Source organism: Suncus etruscus, chromosome 8 (assembly GCF_024139225.1).
Source record: "Suncus etruscus isolate mSunEtr1 chromosome 8, mSunEtr1.pri.cur, whole genome shotgun sequence".
In the NCBI taxonomy this organism is placed as follows: Eukaryota; Metazoa; Chordata; class Mammalia; order Eulipotyphla; family Soricidae; genus Suncus; species Suncus etruscus.
The window spans coordinates 64,558,698-64,577,299 of NC_064855.1; the positions used below are offsets into that span (position 1 = coordinate 64,558,698).

General features: G+C 46.1%; 1 protein-coding gene across 1 annotated transcript in view; it reads right to left on the reverse strand.

The window, feature by feature from the left end:
• Positions 1–262: 262 nt before the first annotated feature.
• The window catches only part of DHRS12 (dehydrogenase/reductase 12), a 31,172-nt gene continuing 12,832 nt past the window's right edge, over positions 263–18,602 (reverse strand). Inside the window, exons 5-10 of the mRNA XM_049778825.1 lie at positions 17,522–17,603; positions 6,174–6,235; positions 4,895–4,999; positions 3,254–3,344; positions 1,148–1,285; positions 263–519 (exon numbers count right to left, since the gene is read on the reverse strand). Coding sequence (XP_049634782.1) covers positions 410–519; positions 1,148–1,285; positions 3,254–3,344; positions 4,895–4,999; positions 6,174–6,235; positions 17,522–17,603 — 588 coding nt within the window. The 3' untranslated portion in view covers positions 263–409. The remainder of the gene's footprint in view (positions 520–1,147; positions 1,286–3,253; positions 3,345–4,894; positions 5,000–6,173; positions 6,236–17,521; positions 17,604–18,602) is intronic.

Sequence of the window (18,602 nt, forward strand, 5' to 3'; positions counted from 1 at the left end):
AGGTGTTTGGGGGGTTTGTTTGGGTTTTTTTTTTGGGGGGGGGGGTTGGGCTGCACTCGGGTTACTCCTGGCTCTGTGCTCAGAAATTGCTCCTGGCTTGGGAGACTACATGGGATGCCAGAGATCGAACCCACATTTGTCCTAAGTCAGCCATGTCCAAGGCAACTGCCCTACCTCTGTGCTACGACTCCAGTCCCTGGGTGTCCAGTTTTTAAGAAGAGTGCATTTGCAAATAAATTAGAGGTGTACACAGAAAAGAAGCTTTTTGTGGCTCAAGCTGAATTTATTTTAAGACAGAATTCCCTGCTCCTCTTTAGAAGGGAGGTACAGAGTTTGCCCTCTGGCCACAAGGCCACACCACCCTTTGTTCTCTGAGGCAGCTCTGGTCCCCTGTTGGCCCTGGCCTGGCCTATTTAAATCTCTGAGCCATTTCTTCCAAGATTTCCATGAGTTTCTCCTCTTCCACCAGTGAGGATGAAGTTCTAGCAAGAGGTAAATGTTTGGGAACTGGTTTCCGATCTAAAGTAAGAAGGAAAATAAAGAAGTAAGCAAGGCAGCTGCCAAGCTCCGGAACAACAGAGAGTTCCAACAGCCTATGCAGGAGACCCAGATGCCGTTTGTGGAGCTGAGGAGACAGAATGTTTAGGAACAGGCTAGTGGAAAAGAAACTGAGGTCCTCATAACCTTCTCATCTCCAGAGCTTCCCAGCAAGTCAAACAAGAATAGCTATTAATATTAGAGGGAAAGCACTATATGCTCAGCCTTGAGCCCTTGCAATGAACTTAGGGTTCCATCGACCACACATCTCTGCATGGAGTCCTGGGCCTTGTGCTTGGAGGGTGGGGAGGGGAGTGCAGGACAAGTACAATAACTGAGGGGGACCAGAGACAGACTTTGGACTCAGGCATCATGGCCCTTATGGATCCCCTGTTACTCTAGGGCCAGCTTGCCTCCTCAGAATTCACCCCTCATGATAGAAACACAGACTTTACCTTATTGCTTCCTGGAGGGAAAAGTAGCCACAGACAAAGGGAAAGGGTTAGAGGATGCCCCCAGTCCCACTGTCTCCCTGAGTGCCCTAGAGAGGCTCAGTTGGGCCTGAAGGTATGGTGGGGGAGTGGCTGCCCTGGTCCCCAGAGGAAGTCACCTTGGAAGAAGAGGCCGCTGGGCTGCCTGGAGGCAGCAGTTGCGAGTGCCAGCCACAGCACCGTGTCAGCCCCCTGTGCTGCCGAGCGCAGCTTGTCCTTGAACCTGGTGTAGAACCCTGGCATTGCCTTCCTCACACCTGTGGGGAGGAAGGAATGGGGGACAGGAGGTAAGGAGGATGGTGACCTCAAGTGCATTTCATCTCCCAAATACTGAGGATGGTGGCAGAGCCAGGAGTTGGAGCACTGCTCTTCCAGCTCTCAAAGAGCAGCATCTTGGCAGGAGCCTGATGAACAGCCCTGCTGGGCTGCCTGGAGGCAAGTACTGCTAGACAAAGCCCAAGTGGCCTAGTCCCTGGCTCCTAGGCTCTGTCATCTCCAGGAGGCTCAATGGGGAGTCAACCCAAGACTCAGCCCCCAGGTGAGCACCCCCTGAGGACCAGAACCTCTCCAAGGAGGCTACTGCTTTCCTGGCTTCTCTGTTTTTGAGCCCAACAGGAGGAGGGGAGAGAACAGTGCCCTGCTCCCTTGCCTCGCTCTCTGCATTCCAGGGGGGCACTGGGGTGCTGCTCCATAGAGGCTCCTCTCTCAATCCTGTCCTCAACACACAGCTGCCCTCACCTGCACCCATTTTCCCCCAGGCCTGGGGAGCACGTGTCTGTAAAGCAAATGCACTGGGAGAAGAAATCATCCTCATGAGGTCAGTGGAGCAACAAGAGTGGTGAAAACAACGCTTAAGAGCTGGGGGCACTGCTCAGTAGGAGGATCATCTGATCTAGGGCCTCATTTTGCTAAAGACAGAGCTTTTTATTTTCTCTTCTGTTTATAGAAGCCATACAAATACCTTGAGGGAAAAATTAGGAACTCTAGCAGGGCAGAAAGGAGACTTGGAAACCTGTCAGGCCATTCAGAGACCATAGTCTGCTCATTCCAAGCTCATGCACTAGGGCCTATGCACAGGGGCCCACTGATTGCTCTGACCTATGACCACACCTGGAAAACAGCCACCTGGTCCCATTGTTAACTTCGGGTGCCAGTCCTGCTGAGCACAGTTCTGTAAGCCACAGACTAGGGCATATTTGGGTGGAGCAAATGTAAAAGGCCAGTAGAGATGGCCCTGTCCAGGCACAGACCCTGTCGGTGGTTAGGAAGGATCCAGAGCAATAGTACAGTGGCTAGGGCATTTGCCTTGAATCCAATGAACCTTGATTCGATGTCCATGGGCCCCTGATCCCCAGCAGGAGTTATCCCTGATCACAGAGCCAGGAATAATTCCTGACTACAGCCAGGTGCCCTCCCTGGCATAAAAAGTAAAAAAGATCCATGGATCCAGAGCAGTGGCGCAGCAGTTGGTCATTTGCCTTGCACACAGCTGACCTAGTTCTATCCCCAGCGTCCCATATGGTCCCCCAAGCCAGGAGCAATTTCTGAGCGCAGAGCCATAAGTAACCCCTGAGCATCAGCAGGTGTGGCCCAAAAACCAAAACAAAAAAGGATCCAGAAGAGGCCCCTGGTGTGCTCCCAGTCTCTTCCATTACCTGTGTAGCTGTTCACTTTCTCTATTTTAAGTCACATCCTCAGATGCACAGCCAGCTTGCAGATATAAGCATATCTATGTGTTGGCCTCAATTTCCCCCTCAGTACTTGCCAGCCACACAGGGCTGTGTAAGAGCCTAGATAGAGCTTGCCTTCAGATTACTGGTAAGTCACAGGCTGTAGCTAGGTGGGGGAGTTCAGGGAGCCAGGAGCACTGCTTGAGATCTCCAGGGAGTCAGCTCTGCAGAATTCTGGTCTTCTAGCTGCAGCTGAAGCTTTGAGATCATCCCATTCACCCACTTAGCCTCCATGTACTCTAGCCCCAGATAGTAGTGAAGTGGTCTGGGTCCCCACAGTAGATGCCCTTTGGTTATTACTTCTCCTGGGGGATGCCTGCATCCCCGAGTCTAAGGGGCCCAGTGCAGCCACACTCTGGCACATAGGAAACTGCTTCCGTCCACATCCACTGTAATCACACAAGCCCCTCATCTGCTTTCAGGTCAGAATGGAACAGAGGGGGCATTTTCAGATGGCCCTGAAGAAATGCACAGGAATTCCAGGATACTATCTACCTGGCGTATCAGCCCAGCCAGGATGCATTGATGAGAAGTGGATGGTGGGGTACACTCGGGCCCACTGTTCAGTCATAACCACCTGCTGCCTCTGTAGGATGGGGGACAGAGAGACAAGGAGCAGAACTCAGTGGGGGCAGAGACCCAGGCCACAGACACATATTTCCACACCATGTCAGCCACTGATCACTTAAGCTGACAGAAAGGTCTGAGGGGACAGTGCTGTGACCTGTTCCTTCCACAGAACTTGCACCTAGAATGAGTGTCCCCCAAGCACCAATCATGGGCCCCCTGGACTTCCCTAAGCCACTCTCCCCACTCCCTAAATACAACTCCCCATTGAAATTAAATGCCCAGAGTCCGAATCTTCTTTCTCCACAAGTCACATACTTTCCTGAGCCAGACAAGGCAAAGGTAGGCAGAGCCACCACCACAGTAGTCTGTGGTGTGTCCTAAATGTGAATAAATCACTCTGTGTGTGTCCTAAGCATGTGAATAAATCCACCCTGCTGGGAGGAACGGACTCACTGTGCTGCAAGAACAAGGTAGTCAGCAAATGGGTATTTTCCCAAGGAGATCTGCACTTCAGTGTCAGCTGCAGTGACATAGGTTTGATTGGGCCATGCAGAGGACCTTCTTTCCCCCCTTCCCCTACACCCACTCCAACCTGAGGGTTTAAGACTCAGACCTTCATGTTTCTGGGGGAATCCACATCAGAGCATTATACCTGCAAACATCAGGGTTTTGCTTGGGAAAAGTAAGCTACAGGATTTGGTGAGCAAAGTGGGGCAAGATGCAGGGCACACAGGGCAGGGCTCCCCACAAATGGGGATATTGCAAACAGCAGGACATGTGGAAAGGAGCCGAGCTCATGCACAGTGAAAGAACTAGTGGGGTGGGGTGCAGCTCAACTGTGCAGCACTTGCCTTCCAATTGAGGGTTCAATCCTTGACAGGATAAATACATGCATATGTGTGGACTTTTAAAACATGCTACCATGAGGGCCCGGAGAGATAGCACAGTGGCGTTTGCCTTGCAAGCAGCAGATCCAGGACCAAAGGTGGTTGGTTCGAATCCCGGTGTCCCATATGGTCCCCTGTGCCTGCCAGGAGCTATTTCTGAGCAAACAGCCAGGAGTAACCCCTGAGCAATGCCGGGTGTGGCCCAAAAACAAAACAAACAAACAAACAAAAAACATGCTACCATGAGCCCAGATCTGATTTCTAGTGGACACTTAAAAGAAACAATGGGTCATAAGGTCTGCCCCAACCTGACTTGCTTCGTAGCTCAATGCCTTCCCAAAATTCCAGTGAGAGGAGGTGTCTTCCCACCCCTTTTTGTCTTCTGGGCTATGTGGGCAAAGACTTGTTATAAGATCCCTGTGTGGTGCAGGCCACTGTTGCTCTCATCACATCTTTGAGGATCTACAGACACCTAGAAGAGGGATAGCAGTCTTTGGGGTTTCTCCCAGTAGGGAGCCAAATTCTCAGCAGAGCTGCCCTAATGGAGAAAGACTTATAAGTCAAGAATTACTGTGAATCGATGGAACCCATATTAACAAATGACACAGAATTGGCCTCCTAAGAGAAGAATCTAGGCGGGCAGGGAAAAAAAGTCAGTCTGGAGACACCCTGCACTCACTTTGTTCTGTGCGTAGACCCTGGTGCCATTAAAGGCTGCCCGCTCCCACTGCAGGTCACAGGTGTTCAGCTTCTGGACCAGCATCCCCCCGGAGGAGACTGTCACCTGTTGTGGGCAGAGAGCTGTGAGCCAAATTATGTTCCACCCATTGTTCTTCCCATTTAGTCCAGTGGCTTATTATGTTCCACCCATTGCTCTTCCCATTTAGTCCAGTGGCTTTTTGTGCTTGTTACTACAACTGATAAAGTCCTCAAAATAAATAATTCTAGGAGTTATATGTCAGAAAAGGTTCTTTGGAGTGAAGATCAATCCCTATTGATAGGGATATGAATTGATAGAAATAGTACTATGGGTAAGGTGTGGCCTTGCAGGTAGTGGCCACATCCCATATGTTCCCCCTGAGTCTCCTACCAGAAGTGATTACTGAGCACAGAGCCAGACATAAGCCCTGAGCACTGTCAGATATAGTCCCCAAATCAAAAAGTCCATAGCCATATTCCTTCTGGAGCTTTGGGGGCAGGGGTATAGTTTGTTCTTCACTCCTGCTTCACTTCTCTCCTATTCTCTCTCCTGCTTCGAGGGGGAGCTAGTTTTCATTTGTCCTTGGTTGCACTGCCCTCTTTTCACTTTGATATTCTCATGCGATGCTGATCGTTTCATATGCTGTCCTCATATGCCTCACTACTCTCCACACATCAGGACTCTCCTCTCCAGTAGAGCTGTCTTGTGAGGTGACACAGACACAGGGTCCAGGAATGAGGCCTGGGGCATTGGAAGATGTCATTCTGTCCCCACATCCCTTCTTCCCTTCCCCCTACAGAAAAAAGGCTACCCAAGAGTCTGGCTCTTAGGTCTGTCACTTGGGTCTGCCCATGTCAAAGCATGCTCCCCAGGAAGTGGCCAGACATAACCTGGTCTTTTCACAGGGTGTAAATAGTGACTACACAGCCACAAGAGGAGTGGCATAAGCAAGCAAAGGTGAGGTACCCTCAGAGCAGAGGCATGCAGGCAGGAGCACATGGGTTGTCAGGGGATACCTGGGAAGCATATCCTGCACTCCAGAAACCAGTCCTGATGTCAGTTGCTCCTTCCCCATATCCTCACCACCTGGGGCCCCTTTGACCTTCATAAGTTCCTGGCTGGACTCAACAAACATCAAACCAATGTGTGATTTCAGGACACTATACCACTAGGTAGAATTCAGTATCCCCCATGCACATGGACAAAATGGCCATACAACAGAGAGTAAATTGGTTCATGAACAAAACCCGCCACTCACCACTCTGGGGTCATTTTCCTTCTCCAACACAGGGATCAAGGCAGTGGTGAGAATGTAGACACCTGAGGGGGCACAGAACATTCCGTGAGTGTCTGAGATGGGAGGGGGTTTGTCCAATAACTCCTGGCCCCAGAGACACCTCAGAGTCAGGAGCTTTCCTAGATCCTTCTGGCTCTTGCCTCATCTCCATTTCCATTTTCAGAATCAAAACAGATAAAAACAAGAAAAAAATGTCCATATGCTAAGGAAGGAAAACCCAATCCATAAACTCAAGCACAAGCCCACACTGTGATGGGGAAAGGTGAATTCACTGCACATTCCGTAGGATTCACCTGTGCAGGGAAAGGAATAGAAAGCAGTAAATCTAGCAACATTGGGGAAGGATGAATATTTCTGTAACTGATAAGGATTTGAATCATTTGAACAAGCATCTAACTTGACAATGATTCCCACAATCATATATCATTGTTCATAGGAAGGAAAAAAACATGTCAGAGTCTATGTAGCAGAGCATGCTTTTCTGAATAACCAGAACGAGAAATTAGGTAACAAATAGCATGAACACAGAGTTCCACAGTTCCACTGGTGTGAAGGAGATGTGAAGATGAAGAGAAAAATCTCTGCAAGGCTTAGCTAAAAAAAAAAAAAAAAAAAAAATCTCCGAGTTGCAGAAATATTTTTGCATGCATAGCCCTATCATTCTGAGTTCTGAAATAACAGACATTGTGTTACATGTGTTAACTATTGGGGGTGGTAAATAAAATCCCCTCACCCTCATATGAGGTAAAAGCTATAGGAGGTCTCAGGAGCAAGGCTCTGGGCTCCTTTCCAGAGCTTCGATTGGGCCTTTTGTGACCTCGGCCCTGCAGCGACCCACAGAACAGCTGGCATGGGAACAGAGCACTGTGGGCAGCTCAGTGTAGCCTTGTTAGCCACAGTATTTGATGTAAAAGGGAGAGGAGCTAGATGCTCATGTCATAGATGAGAGGACTTGGAGGCAACAGTTGCAAATGAGTGGAACAGAAAGTGTGAGGGACCAAGCATGTTCTTTGGTTTCTGTATTACAGCAGTATAGAAACTTGCTGGCTTCTGTCCAGAGAGCAAGTTGGATTGTCCCTGACCCCATGCATCTGGGGAAGAGCCTGCTGCTCAATAATTTGGTCGTTCATTGTCCCTCTGTTCAGGGCCCTTGAAGGCTTTCTTTGTATTCACTGCTAGTGGCTTTATCTGTGATTTAATTTGTGAGAAGTAGAAAGGCCTTTTGCCAAATGAGCACTGCCCCGTCAGCCTGCCATGACAGATTGTCATAAATAATTTCTTTGAGTCCCAAATATGCAAACTGGACACAGGCTTCATGCAGCAGGCCCATGACCCTCCTCTGGGCTGACCTCCATCCTCAGAATCCCCACCTTCTCCCTCCAGAAACTGCCAACATTTTGTTTCCCTTCATACTCTATTATACCTGTGTCAATTTAAACATTGCCAGTTGCCAGCAAGAAGACTTGCTGAGCCACTTGGCCTGGCCAATGGTTTCCTCATGCAGAGTAACACAGGTAGAAAGTGCCTAAGGAAACACCTTCATGGAAGAAAATGGGTTTTTGCAGCAGCACTTTCCCCAAAAGTCTTTAAAATATATATGTCCTTTGGTAGATATAGTACAGGAGGTAAAGCACTCCCCTTGCATGTGTTGTGAGAATTAAGACCTGGATTTGAATCTCCTGCATGCATCCCATATGACCTCTTGAGCTTCTCCAGGGATTACTGAGCAGAGACAGAAACAGCCCCTGAATGCTCCTAGAAGGGACTCCCACGCACTGCCCAATATGCTGTTCCACCCCTACCCTCTGCAAAATAAAGTAAAGTGGGCCATGGTAAATGTCCCTTGACAGGCCACGCAGAATCCTGGATGAGTTGTTGGCAGGGAGCAGGATGGTGCTTGCGAGTCACCAATCCCCTGAAAACAGCTGACACCATGGATCCAGCCTCCTCCACTCCAAGTTTCTCTTACAGATGCCACCCAGGACCCAGAGTCCCTTTTCTGTCCCCAAGCCCCTCAACAATCCAGTGACAAACAAAGTTCATCAAAAGCCTCTTAAACCTGAAGGACAGGTGGGAGGTGTCCAGCCACCCTGGGTTGGAGTGTGAGAGTAATTGTTTAAAACAAAAATCAGCTGGGGCTGAAGGTAGTATAGGCACTCGTCTTGCATCACCCAACTGGGACTCAATCTTTGGTATACCATATGGTCCCCGAGCGATTGCTGAGAGTGGAGCCAGGAATAAGCCCTAAGTACCACTGATGATGGTACCCAGAACAAATGAAAATAGTACTAAAATAAAAAGCAACTACTTGAGTGGTTGCCTGAGTTTTCCCTACCTGGCCTAAATCCTAGGGACAGAGCAGACTGAGCTGGGATGTCACCACAGCTGATCACACTATTAGCCAGTCAAATCTACTCCCCGAGAGTGTGGCAAAGAAATTTATACACAGAACAGGTCTGGGCACAACCTAGCCCACCTGGGTGCCCTGAAAAGGAATAAATCTGCCTGAGCAAAGAGTATGCAAGGAGTGACTTCAGAGTAACAGAGACACAGGGACAGTTTCTTGGTTCCTCTCATCTCTCTCATGTCTACCCCATGATCAGAGACACTGCTCTTTCCCACCAATCTGTCCCTTTCCTTAGGGGGCTTGAGTGCACTCCCAGGAAGGGGGGTGTGAAATGATACCCAGGACCTTGGCATGTCTGGGTTCACAATTCAGCTCTCCTGAGCTACCCAAAGACCTTCACTTCTTTCCTCCCCTTTCACTGCTGCTGTGTCTGTGACAGGGGAGGGGGTACTACTGGGCTCTCACATATGGATGGGGCATATCCACACAGCTCTCCAGGGGGTGCACTTCTTTCATTGCAGGGATTCTCCCATTCTGGGGTCACTCTCCTGGTGGTAGTACATACATATCTGTTACCAGGGTGCTTGCCAGTGTTCACACACACTGCCACTGGGTTCTGGCTGGCACAGCCTGTCATGGCAACTGGGGTGCCAGATCACAGGTCTACTAGGACCACAGTTGGCACATATGAGTAGCACTTGGGATTAACCTTGCAGCTTCACATTTGCAAAACAGGTACTTCATCACCAAGCACTCCCCTAGGTCCTTTAACTGTCTTTCGCTTATTTATTTTGGCCACACCTCATGTTGTTCTGGATCTACACCCAGCTCAGAGCTTGGGAATTGCCTCTGGCAGCATTTGGAGGGCCATGCAGAGCCAGGGACTGAATCCAGGAATCCCACATGCAAAACATACACTTGAGTCCTTTGAGCCATTTTCCTGGCCCCTCTGCTCTCTTTTAAAATAATATTACTAGAAGGGCCTGAGAGATAAGGTAGATGGTAAGACACTCACTTTACATGAGACTGACCCTGGTTTGAATTTCTAGGACCATGTATGATTCCCTGAGCACTACCATAGATGATCCCTGAGCACAGAACCAGGAGGAAGCCCTGAACACTTCTGACCCCCACCCCCCACAAAAGAACATTCCTGGAGCTGGAGCGGTGGCACATCCCCCAGCATCCCATATGATCCCCCAAGCCAGGAGCAATTTCTGAGTGCATAGCCAGGAGTAACCCTTGACCATCACTGGGTGTGCCCCCCCCCAAAAGCAAAAACAAAAACAAACAAACAAGCAAAAGAACATTCCCTAGAAAGGTACAGCAGAACTCCCATGGAAATTCAAATGAAGGAGCCTTGATCATTCATACTTCAATATGAACCAGTTCAGTGACCTTATTTCTTCCAAAATGGCTTACTTAAGGGCGAGAACATATAAAGAATTCAATTTTGATAATAAAAAAATATTTTAGGGTGCAGGATCCCAGGAGATGGCAGGCCTGGGTACAGGGAAGGTACCTTCAACCACCAGAAAATGCCCAAGGTTAGTCCTGCTCCCTGAAATAATGGAAATAATTCGTTATCATTATGACTCATTAGTATTTTTAATTTACACAATGCCTTCCTTCCAAGGAACTCATTATGTCGATGGAGGCTCATTATGAGAAAGAGATTTGGGAGTGGAATTTATGTTGGACATAGTCTTCTAAATATGGCAACAAGGACCTTTATTACGTGGGTGTGGGCCTTGAAGCAAATCTTCTATAAGCTAATTAAGAGGATGTAAAAGTGTGTCAAGCCCAGGGCACTGAAGGAGGCTGTGGATACTCAAAGCATCCCTTCCACCATGCTTCCATCCCAAGAATAAATCTGAGATGCTCCCAAAATAATACAACAACTTGGTATTAATATCTTAATAACAGTAAAAATTAATCATTAATGAGAAAAAAATGAGTCAGTTTTACAAATAGTATGGGAAACCAGGGCCACACTCACAAAACTTCCAGTCAGTCGGCTTGAATTAAGTTACTTCAGCTACTACTCAATAGTGGGTTTGTACTTCCACCAATTGTGCTGTCTATAGGAGAACAGAATCAGCCCTTCTCCCTGAGAAGTGATTGGTCAACATGTTAATGTGTGAGCACCACTGACTCTTCATGTGTTGTGACAAAAATGCCCCCCTAGTGAGTCCAGGGAGATGTATTCAAAGGAGATAAACCATTTCAAAGCTCCTCTTCCCTCAGGGACATTGACAGTGCACTCCTACAGAAAATTAGACCAGTGGGGACAATTAACTCCTCCACCTCTTGTGAAGTCTTTCTTGTTTTGGGATTCCCATCTTTACCTCCGCCCTCAACCTCAGTTCTTTCCCTATTACTTCCACTATGCCATAAAGTAGGCTATTAGGTAATACCTGCACTCACAGGACAGGTGCTGTAAAGAGTAAAGGAGATGGTAGGTACTTGAGGAGCTGGGATACCTTGTCCACATCCTCAGTGAGTTGACATATGGGCCAAGAAGAGGAGAGAAGCTGAAAAGATAGTACAGGAGGTAAAACTCTTGCCTTACATGTACTTCAGTCTTTATATGGTTCCCTGAACAGGAGTAATCCCTGAGCTCAGAGCCAGAAGTAAACCCTGAGCACTATTCATGTAGACCCAAACCCAACATCCTGAAAAAATATTTAGAGGAGAGGCAGAGTGAAGCCATCAAAGAGAGAGTGAGGGATGAGATAATAACAGCTATTTCTTAAACAATTATAAAAATACACTACATCTCAGCCAGTAATCAGATCAAAACTTGGCTACCTCACAGATCCCAAGTCAGGGCTGATTGCTCCCAGGCAAGGAGAGAAGTACTGGGGAGGTAGTGTTCCCTGGAGCCAAAGTGAAATGTTGCCTAACTTCCTACACCAGGGTACATTGTGGGCACATCATGGCCCAGAGGGCTCAACACAAGTGGGTTTCTGGGCTCCATTCAAGGCAGGCTCAACAGCAGCAGAAATCCAAGGGACAGTAGGTAAAAGATCTTGGCTTTGAGGTTCATTCATTAACCTGCTTAGGAGGCCTACACAAATTACTCCATACAGTTGAAGTTCAAGAGCAAACTGGGGATTACACATGAAGGTTGCCACTGTACAGAGAATGTACCCTAACCAACCTAAAGTCCATGCAGTGAGTTAGACTCTAGAAGCTACTCAGATCAAATGTCTTAGAGCTGCTCCACTGTGCTCATCTGAGCTCAATACACGTGGATTCTTGTATGCTTCTGAGATGTTGGGGTTGTTTGTTATCCTGCAATGTAAACTGACAGATGCAGCTGTCAAATTGGTACTAATTTCATGGTCAAAAGTTTAGAAAGGCATGTAATTTTAACAAATGAGTGGGGGGGGGAGGAAACTAACATTACTGATGTAGGAATGTTAACTGGTTCAATCTCTTTGGAAAACAGGACACTTCTCAAAAATTGAGACTTGAGCTTCCATATGGCCAAGCAATTCCAAATCTCAGTATCTACCCCAAGAGCAAAACAAAAGGAACAAACATAGAATGACCTTTCTTATATATGAGATATAAGGAAACAATAATCATCAAATACAACAGGATCTAAGAAATGGTCTACAGAACTGTGCTTATTAGGGTAGGGGGCTTGAGCAGTGATGGGACACTGTGGAGAGTGTGGTGTTGGAACTCTGTTGCATAAAATCCTACCATGAGCAGTATTATAAATCATATCCTACATTCTTTTTCAAATGACTTATAAACTTAAGGTCCCTCGTCTGTAAAATTTGTAAAGATGGGGCCAGTGAGGTGGCGATAGAGGTAATGTGTCTGCCTTGCAAGGCTAGCTAAGAAAAGACCACGGTTCGATCCCCCAGCATCCCATATGGTCCCCCTAAGCCAGGGGCAATTTCTGAGCACTTAGCCAGGAGTAACCCCTGAGCATCAAATGGTGTGGCCCCCAAAACAAAAAACAAACAAACAAAAAATTTGTAAAGATGTCCTGATGATTAAATAAAATAATCCAGGAGAATTTTGAAGCTACCCCAGTACATGTAGAGTACTCAGATGTGCTATTATTACTCTGTAGATGTTTCTTTACTTTGGGTCCTGACAAGAAAGAACAGTTGTCATTGTGCATGGGCCAGTGATTCAAGACAACCAAATACCACAAAACCAAGTGACAGAGCATTTCCTGTACACTGCTGTATGTCCTTCCAGAGTGACCTAAATTGAATATCTAACTCAGTATTGAAGTCAATTCAAAGGATTGGAGGGAGGACAGTGTCAGAGGTCTCAGGGCCAGAGATGAGAACAGCAATATGAGTGAGAGACTGAATCTGCTGTGGCTGCTCCTGTGGCAGGCTGCCAGCAGTGCACTCAGCCAGCCTCCCCCTTCCTCATCTGTCTTCACTCCTCAGTGATGGCAGCATCTCTGAATGCCAACAGGCACACACGCATATGATCTGGGAAGAACCAGTATGCAGGGATGAGAACAGCTGCCAAATAGAACACATCTCCTGAGCCCCTCACCTCCACAGTCCAGCCAACCACAATTCCACTTGTACAATGACACCTCTGGTGCCAAGTGAACCATCCACCTGCCACCACCTCCACCACACATGAAGCAAAGTCAAGTCTAAACTTCACCTAATTCTCAGTGTCTCCACAAAGAGCCACACACAGCCCCTCACCTCTTACCCTCTGTAGCTTCTAAACCTCCACAATGAACTACAAATTCAGTAGTTCTGTTTTATGCTCAGAATGTCAGGAACCTACTGAGGTTTGTCTGGGAATTAGAAAGGTTTCTAGAGGTCAAACTGAATCTTAGAAATTTGAAAACAACCAATTCTGTGTTGCATCATCAGGTTGGGAAAACATGCTATTTAGCAGGAAGGCAGCCAACAATGTCCTAGGAATGGGCTGTTCTGGGTGATTTGGCTCTAGATTTGCTTGAGCCAAATGCTCCTTTAACCTCGGCATCACCTTACTTGTCAGAGATACATTGAGCTGCCCTATTTCTGCCTCATCACCTATATTGTACAATGTCTTCCACATGAGCGAGGGTGAGAGAGGTTGAGAAGATCAATAAGATTTCTAACACCAATAGGAAATAAAAGGGAAGTGCTATAAAGCTCCTTGGCAGCAGACCAGGTCCATGCAAAAGTACAAATTAACAATAGACAATCAAAATGGCAATCACCGTATATTGTCCTGCCTGACCATGTCCTCCGGGAAAGCAGAGTCCCTAAAAAAAGCACTTCAGTCCACCCACATAAACCCCTATTAAAGGAAGGTCACATCCTAAGCATTTAAGATCTAGTGAGGAGTCTGAGAGTTGAAGGTTGGGGAGCAAGGTGGGTGGGTGTGGGGCTGCTTCCTCATTAGAACCATGGCTATAGACAAAGACAAGCTTGGCTCCAATTTCTGTATCCTCCATTTGGCCTTGTGTAGGTCATGCAACCAGCTGGGTCTGCAATATAAAATTGCAATATAAAGACTTCCTAATGGCATAGTTCTGGGGCCCATGGGTGTAGGAGCACATGGCTAGATGGATAACATGTACCAGGACGTTGAGTTGCATACTACTATGTATGCAGCTAGCTTCAACCCACTTCTGCTGGATCTTTGATCCAGTGGTTGAAGTGGGTTGAAGCTGGCTGCATACATAGTAGTATGCCGGAGAACAAGTTCTTGTCCAGAGACCACGTAGCCCATGCTTCCAAGAACCCCTCATTTAGATGAACACTCTATACCTGCTACTTTGAAATTCTTCTTACATTTTGAACAAGGGTTCCTACTTGGCCATGAAGTCTGCAAATCCTAAAGCAGAAACCACTGATTAGTTACCTGGAAGACTCTTCAGATCATTATTGAACTCCTAGGCATCTTTTTCATCCCAGATGGCAAACTTTAGCACAATTCTGCATTTTAGGACTTTGGGTGCTTCTTGCAATTACATGACATTAAGTCATTAATTACACGACATTAATAAAGTCAAAGGTAGAAATATTGTATATTAAACCTGCCCCATCTCATAGCAAATATTCAGGTGTTTGTTAAAAAAAGAAAATTTACAGCCTGATCATTGAGACTAGCCTTCCTCCACAGTCTTACTCTCCCTTGCTCCTCATTGAAATGATGACTGTATATTGCCTCCCTAGTCTGGAACTCCCTGCACTGTAAAGATAAGGTACTCATCAAACATCAGTTTTGGACATTTGGGAACAATAAATAGGGCAAGCTTAACTCTGCTTCCCCATCTCCTCTTCCTGGTGGGGGGAGAGAAGAGTGAATGTTTGTCTCTGGAGTGGATGTTGGAAATTTGAATCACACCTGGAGATGCTCAGGGGATTTTCCTGGTTCTGTGTTCAGGGCTAACTTCTGGCGGTGTTCAGTGTCAAGAATCAAACCAGGCTCCTTCCTGGGAGTCAGGAGTCTAGCAGCATGGGGTTCGGCAGGCCTCTGCCATGCCGAAGGCCTTCTTAACCAGGCTGGGGGTGGGGGGTGCGGGACTTGGGTAACCCCAGCACCCCTCTACCGCCTTGCTCCAGATCTCCAGAGCTTCCCTGGGCCACATGCCTGGGCAAGCCGGTGAGTTGGGCCCCTTGGCGGAGCTTGAAGGTACCCTAGGCTTTCCCCCATTATCCATTTGGCTCCTTAGGGAGGGTTTGGGTGGGGCTCTGAACTTCTGGCCTCCCAGCTTCTTGAAGTCACTGGTAATCTCTTTCCAGTCTATATTTTCAAAAGATACATTAATAGTACTCACTATCATTGAATTATGTTTTTATGTATGCAGAATGTCCATTTTGTACTCTGCCCTTTTGCACACCCCTACAAAAGATCATTTTTCTCTTTAACTTCCTTAACCCCTATCATCATTACTCCTCATTTACCCTTTCTAACTTAAGTACTGTAGAGTCCTAAGTCACAGACCAAAGTGGTGCCCTGGAGTTAACATCCACCCAACTATTCCAAAAGGCATAAAAAGGACATGTATGTCTTTTCAACATGTTATGGGTGTTTTCTTTGACGGCTATAACTTTTGCTGAATATTTTCTTTCTTTTTTTTTTTTTTTTTTTTGGTGGTTTTTGGGTCACACCCGGCAGTGCTCAGGGGTTACACCTGGCTCCATGCTCAAAAATTGCTCCTGGTAGGCACGGGGAACCATATGGGACGCTGGGATTCGAACTGATGACCTCTTGCATGAAAGGCAAACTCCTTACCTCCATGCTATCTCTCCAGCCCCTGAATATTTTCTTATACAGTGACGATCCCCCCCCTATTTTATCTTCTCTTTGTGAACTGCTCAATATGGAATTTGGTGTGAAAGAATTCCTCAGTTTAATGCTTATGTTTGAACCAAGTCATGGGTATTGTTGGACGTGTTTGTATGCCCCCATATACTCTGATAACGCCATGTGCCTTTATTTCTTGTTTGCTTAGGCATACTAAAATGGGAAAATACTATACATACCAATAAGTTATTATCTAATAGAGATGGGAACACACAAATCTTGTAGTGCAATGGGACCTTACACCCTGAACATTGACATAAAGACCTGGCACAGGCCTCAGAAGAATGGGCATTCTCCATTCACCCCTGATCTAGAGAAGACATCTACAAAACATCCAAGGTTGTCTATAACATCACCTGGAGGCAATCCTCTACCAGGGAAGACCCTACAGCTGCTCTGATATCAATCTACTCAAAAGAGACTTCCCTTAACACTGAGAAGACTTAACAACAACAATGATCTGCTTACTGGACAGGGCTTGCTGTATTGCCCCTTAATTGTGAGGTGAAACTAGAGGATACTTCACACCAGCCTGACTTCAATGTAGGATGTGCAGATTCCAGGATCTTTAATATAGAAACCTGATGCCAACAATAGGACTGCATGAAAAATAAAACTGTATTGGCACTACAGACAATGACTTGGATTGAATAAACTAGTTTGCCTGGAGCCTAGAGTTAGTCTTATGCCAGGAAACTTCAGGGGTAGTGGTCTCCTTGTATTTAGACCAAGGCTATTCCTTTCTATGACCCCCATATTTTGGTGGGCCTATGCAAACAATATTTGCCACTCTAACACCGTTTTTACTGTGCCCTTTTGACTAACCCTTAAAAAAACCTCTTAAACTTTTGATGTTAACTTAAACTAATATGTATGTGCATGAATATATAAAAATACTATGCCTTCAAAGTTAAGGAGTCACATAAATCTCATGGCTTTATGTTGCTTTGTGTACTGCTAAGAAATGTTATAATGTACTACAATCTGGGGACTTGTGGACAAAGTAATTGTACATGGGTTCTGCCTTATTTTTCTTAATTTTTTTTGACTGTAAGTTCAATATTTAGGCGTCAGCAAGGAGATTTCTTCTGAGAACTCTGTTTATGGGTGATTGTTCTTTCACTGTAACTTTACCTTGTCCTCTTTGCATCATTGTTCTCATAATTAAAATTTAAAAATAAAAAAAAAGAATCAAACCAGGGGCAGCCACATACAAAGCAAACATCTGACTGCTCCGGCTCCAGCTTCTTTGAGTACCACTGGCCTGTTATTCCAGCTGGGTCTTGTGTTCTAACTAACTGCCCTTCTTGATTCTTCCTGTCTCATCATTGTACCTTCATCAGCCCTGTCTGGAGGTTCCTTGACTGCAGTTGTGTTTATATTCTTTAACCCTAGAACTAGTTCTCCACTCCCAAGTAATGTATCTACTGCTATGGCTTTGAGTCCTGAGCAAAGCTTATAGTAAAGCTGAATATTAATAAACATAGTACAAAAACAAGAAAAGACAGTGTTTGCTGAAGTAAAGTATATACAGGATAGACAAAGAAAATGTAATTAGCCAAGAAGCCAACATGTTGGTCCATGTTTTCCTGATTCTTCTATGGCATAATCTGTATCTGATTAATTTTTGCAAAACATAATTTAAAAAATTTAGACTTACCTAGAGTGTTGGTAGCAAAGTTTTTTTCAAGTCCATCTTCAGTAAGCTCTCTTTTATTGACCATGCAGCCTGCATTATTGATCTAAAAATTACAGTTCCCAGTTCAAAATAAAGGAAATAGGGCAAGAAAAGCTGGTCCCTTAGCCACCACCACTGGCCTCATCACCAATGATGACAGTTCTGTTTACCTGTTCCTTCATTCCAAATCTCCCCCAGTAGAAAAATGCCATCAGTTTAGATGGCTTTGCCAGAGAACTGGGCTGAGAAGACCAGTTCAGAGGGCTCATGTGGGCAACCTAATCACAGTAAAGCTTTCTAAGAATTGGTTTAGACCAGTGCATTCCAACAGAATTAAGAATCTCAAATTTATAGACTGGACCAATAGTACAGCAGGTAAGGTGTTTGCCTTGCAGGTTGCCAACCTTGATTCAGTCTTCAGTTATTTTATATGATCTCCTGAGCCTGCCAGGAGTAATTTCTGAATGCAGAGCCAGGAGTAACCCCTGAGCACCACTAGGTGTGACTCCAAAAGAAACAAACAAACAAACAAAAGAACTTCAAGTTTTCTCGAGCATACCCACATTAAAGTGTTTAAAAAATAAAAGCCAGGGGGACAGCAAGAATAGGACAGGGTTAAGGCACTCAGTTCCTTGCCTGACTGAGCCCATTTAATCCCTGGACCTTGTATGATCTCCTGAGCATCACCAGGAGTAAACACTAAGTTCTACTAGCTAGGGCCCCCAAAGCAAATGAACAAACAAAGAAAAAAAAATGTCAACAGCAAGGCCAGAACTCAACAGGTTGTGTGCATGTGTAGCATGCTGTGCATTTGAAAGGCTCATGTTAGAGCCCTAACACCACAACCCCCTAAAGCACAGAGGATAAACCCTGAATGTTGTGTGACCCATAAATTCCCCCCCAAAGTTTTTAAATAAAAAAAATTGGCCATACCCAGAATTGCCTAAAACTTACTCCTCACTTTGCATGCAGGGATCATGCCTGGCAGGTTCGGGGGACCATGTAGTGCTGGGGATTGAACTTGGGTCAGCCATGTGCAAAACAAATTCCCACCAGTTGTATT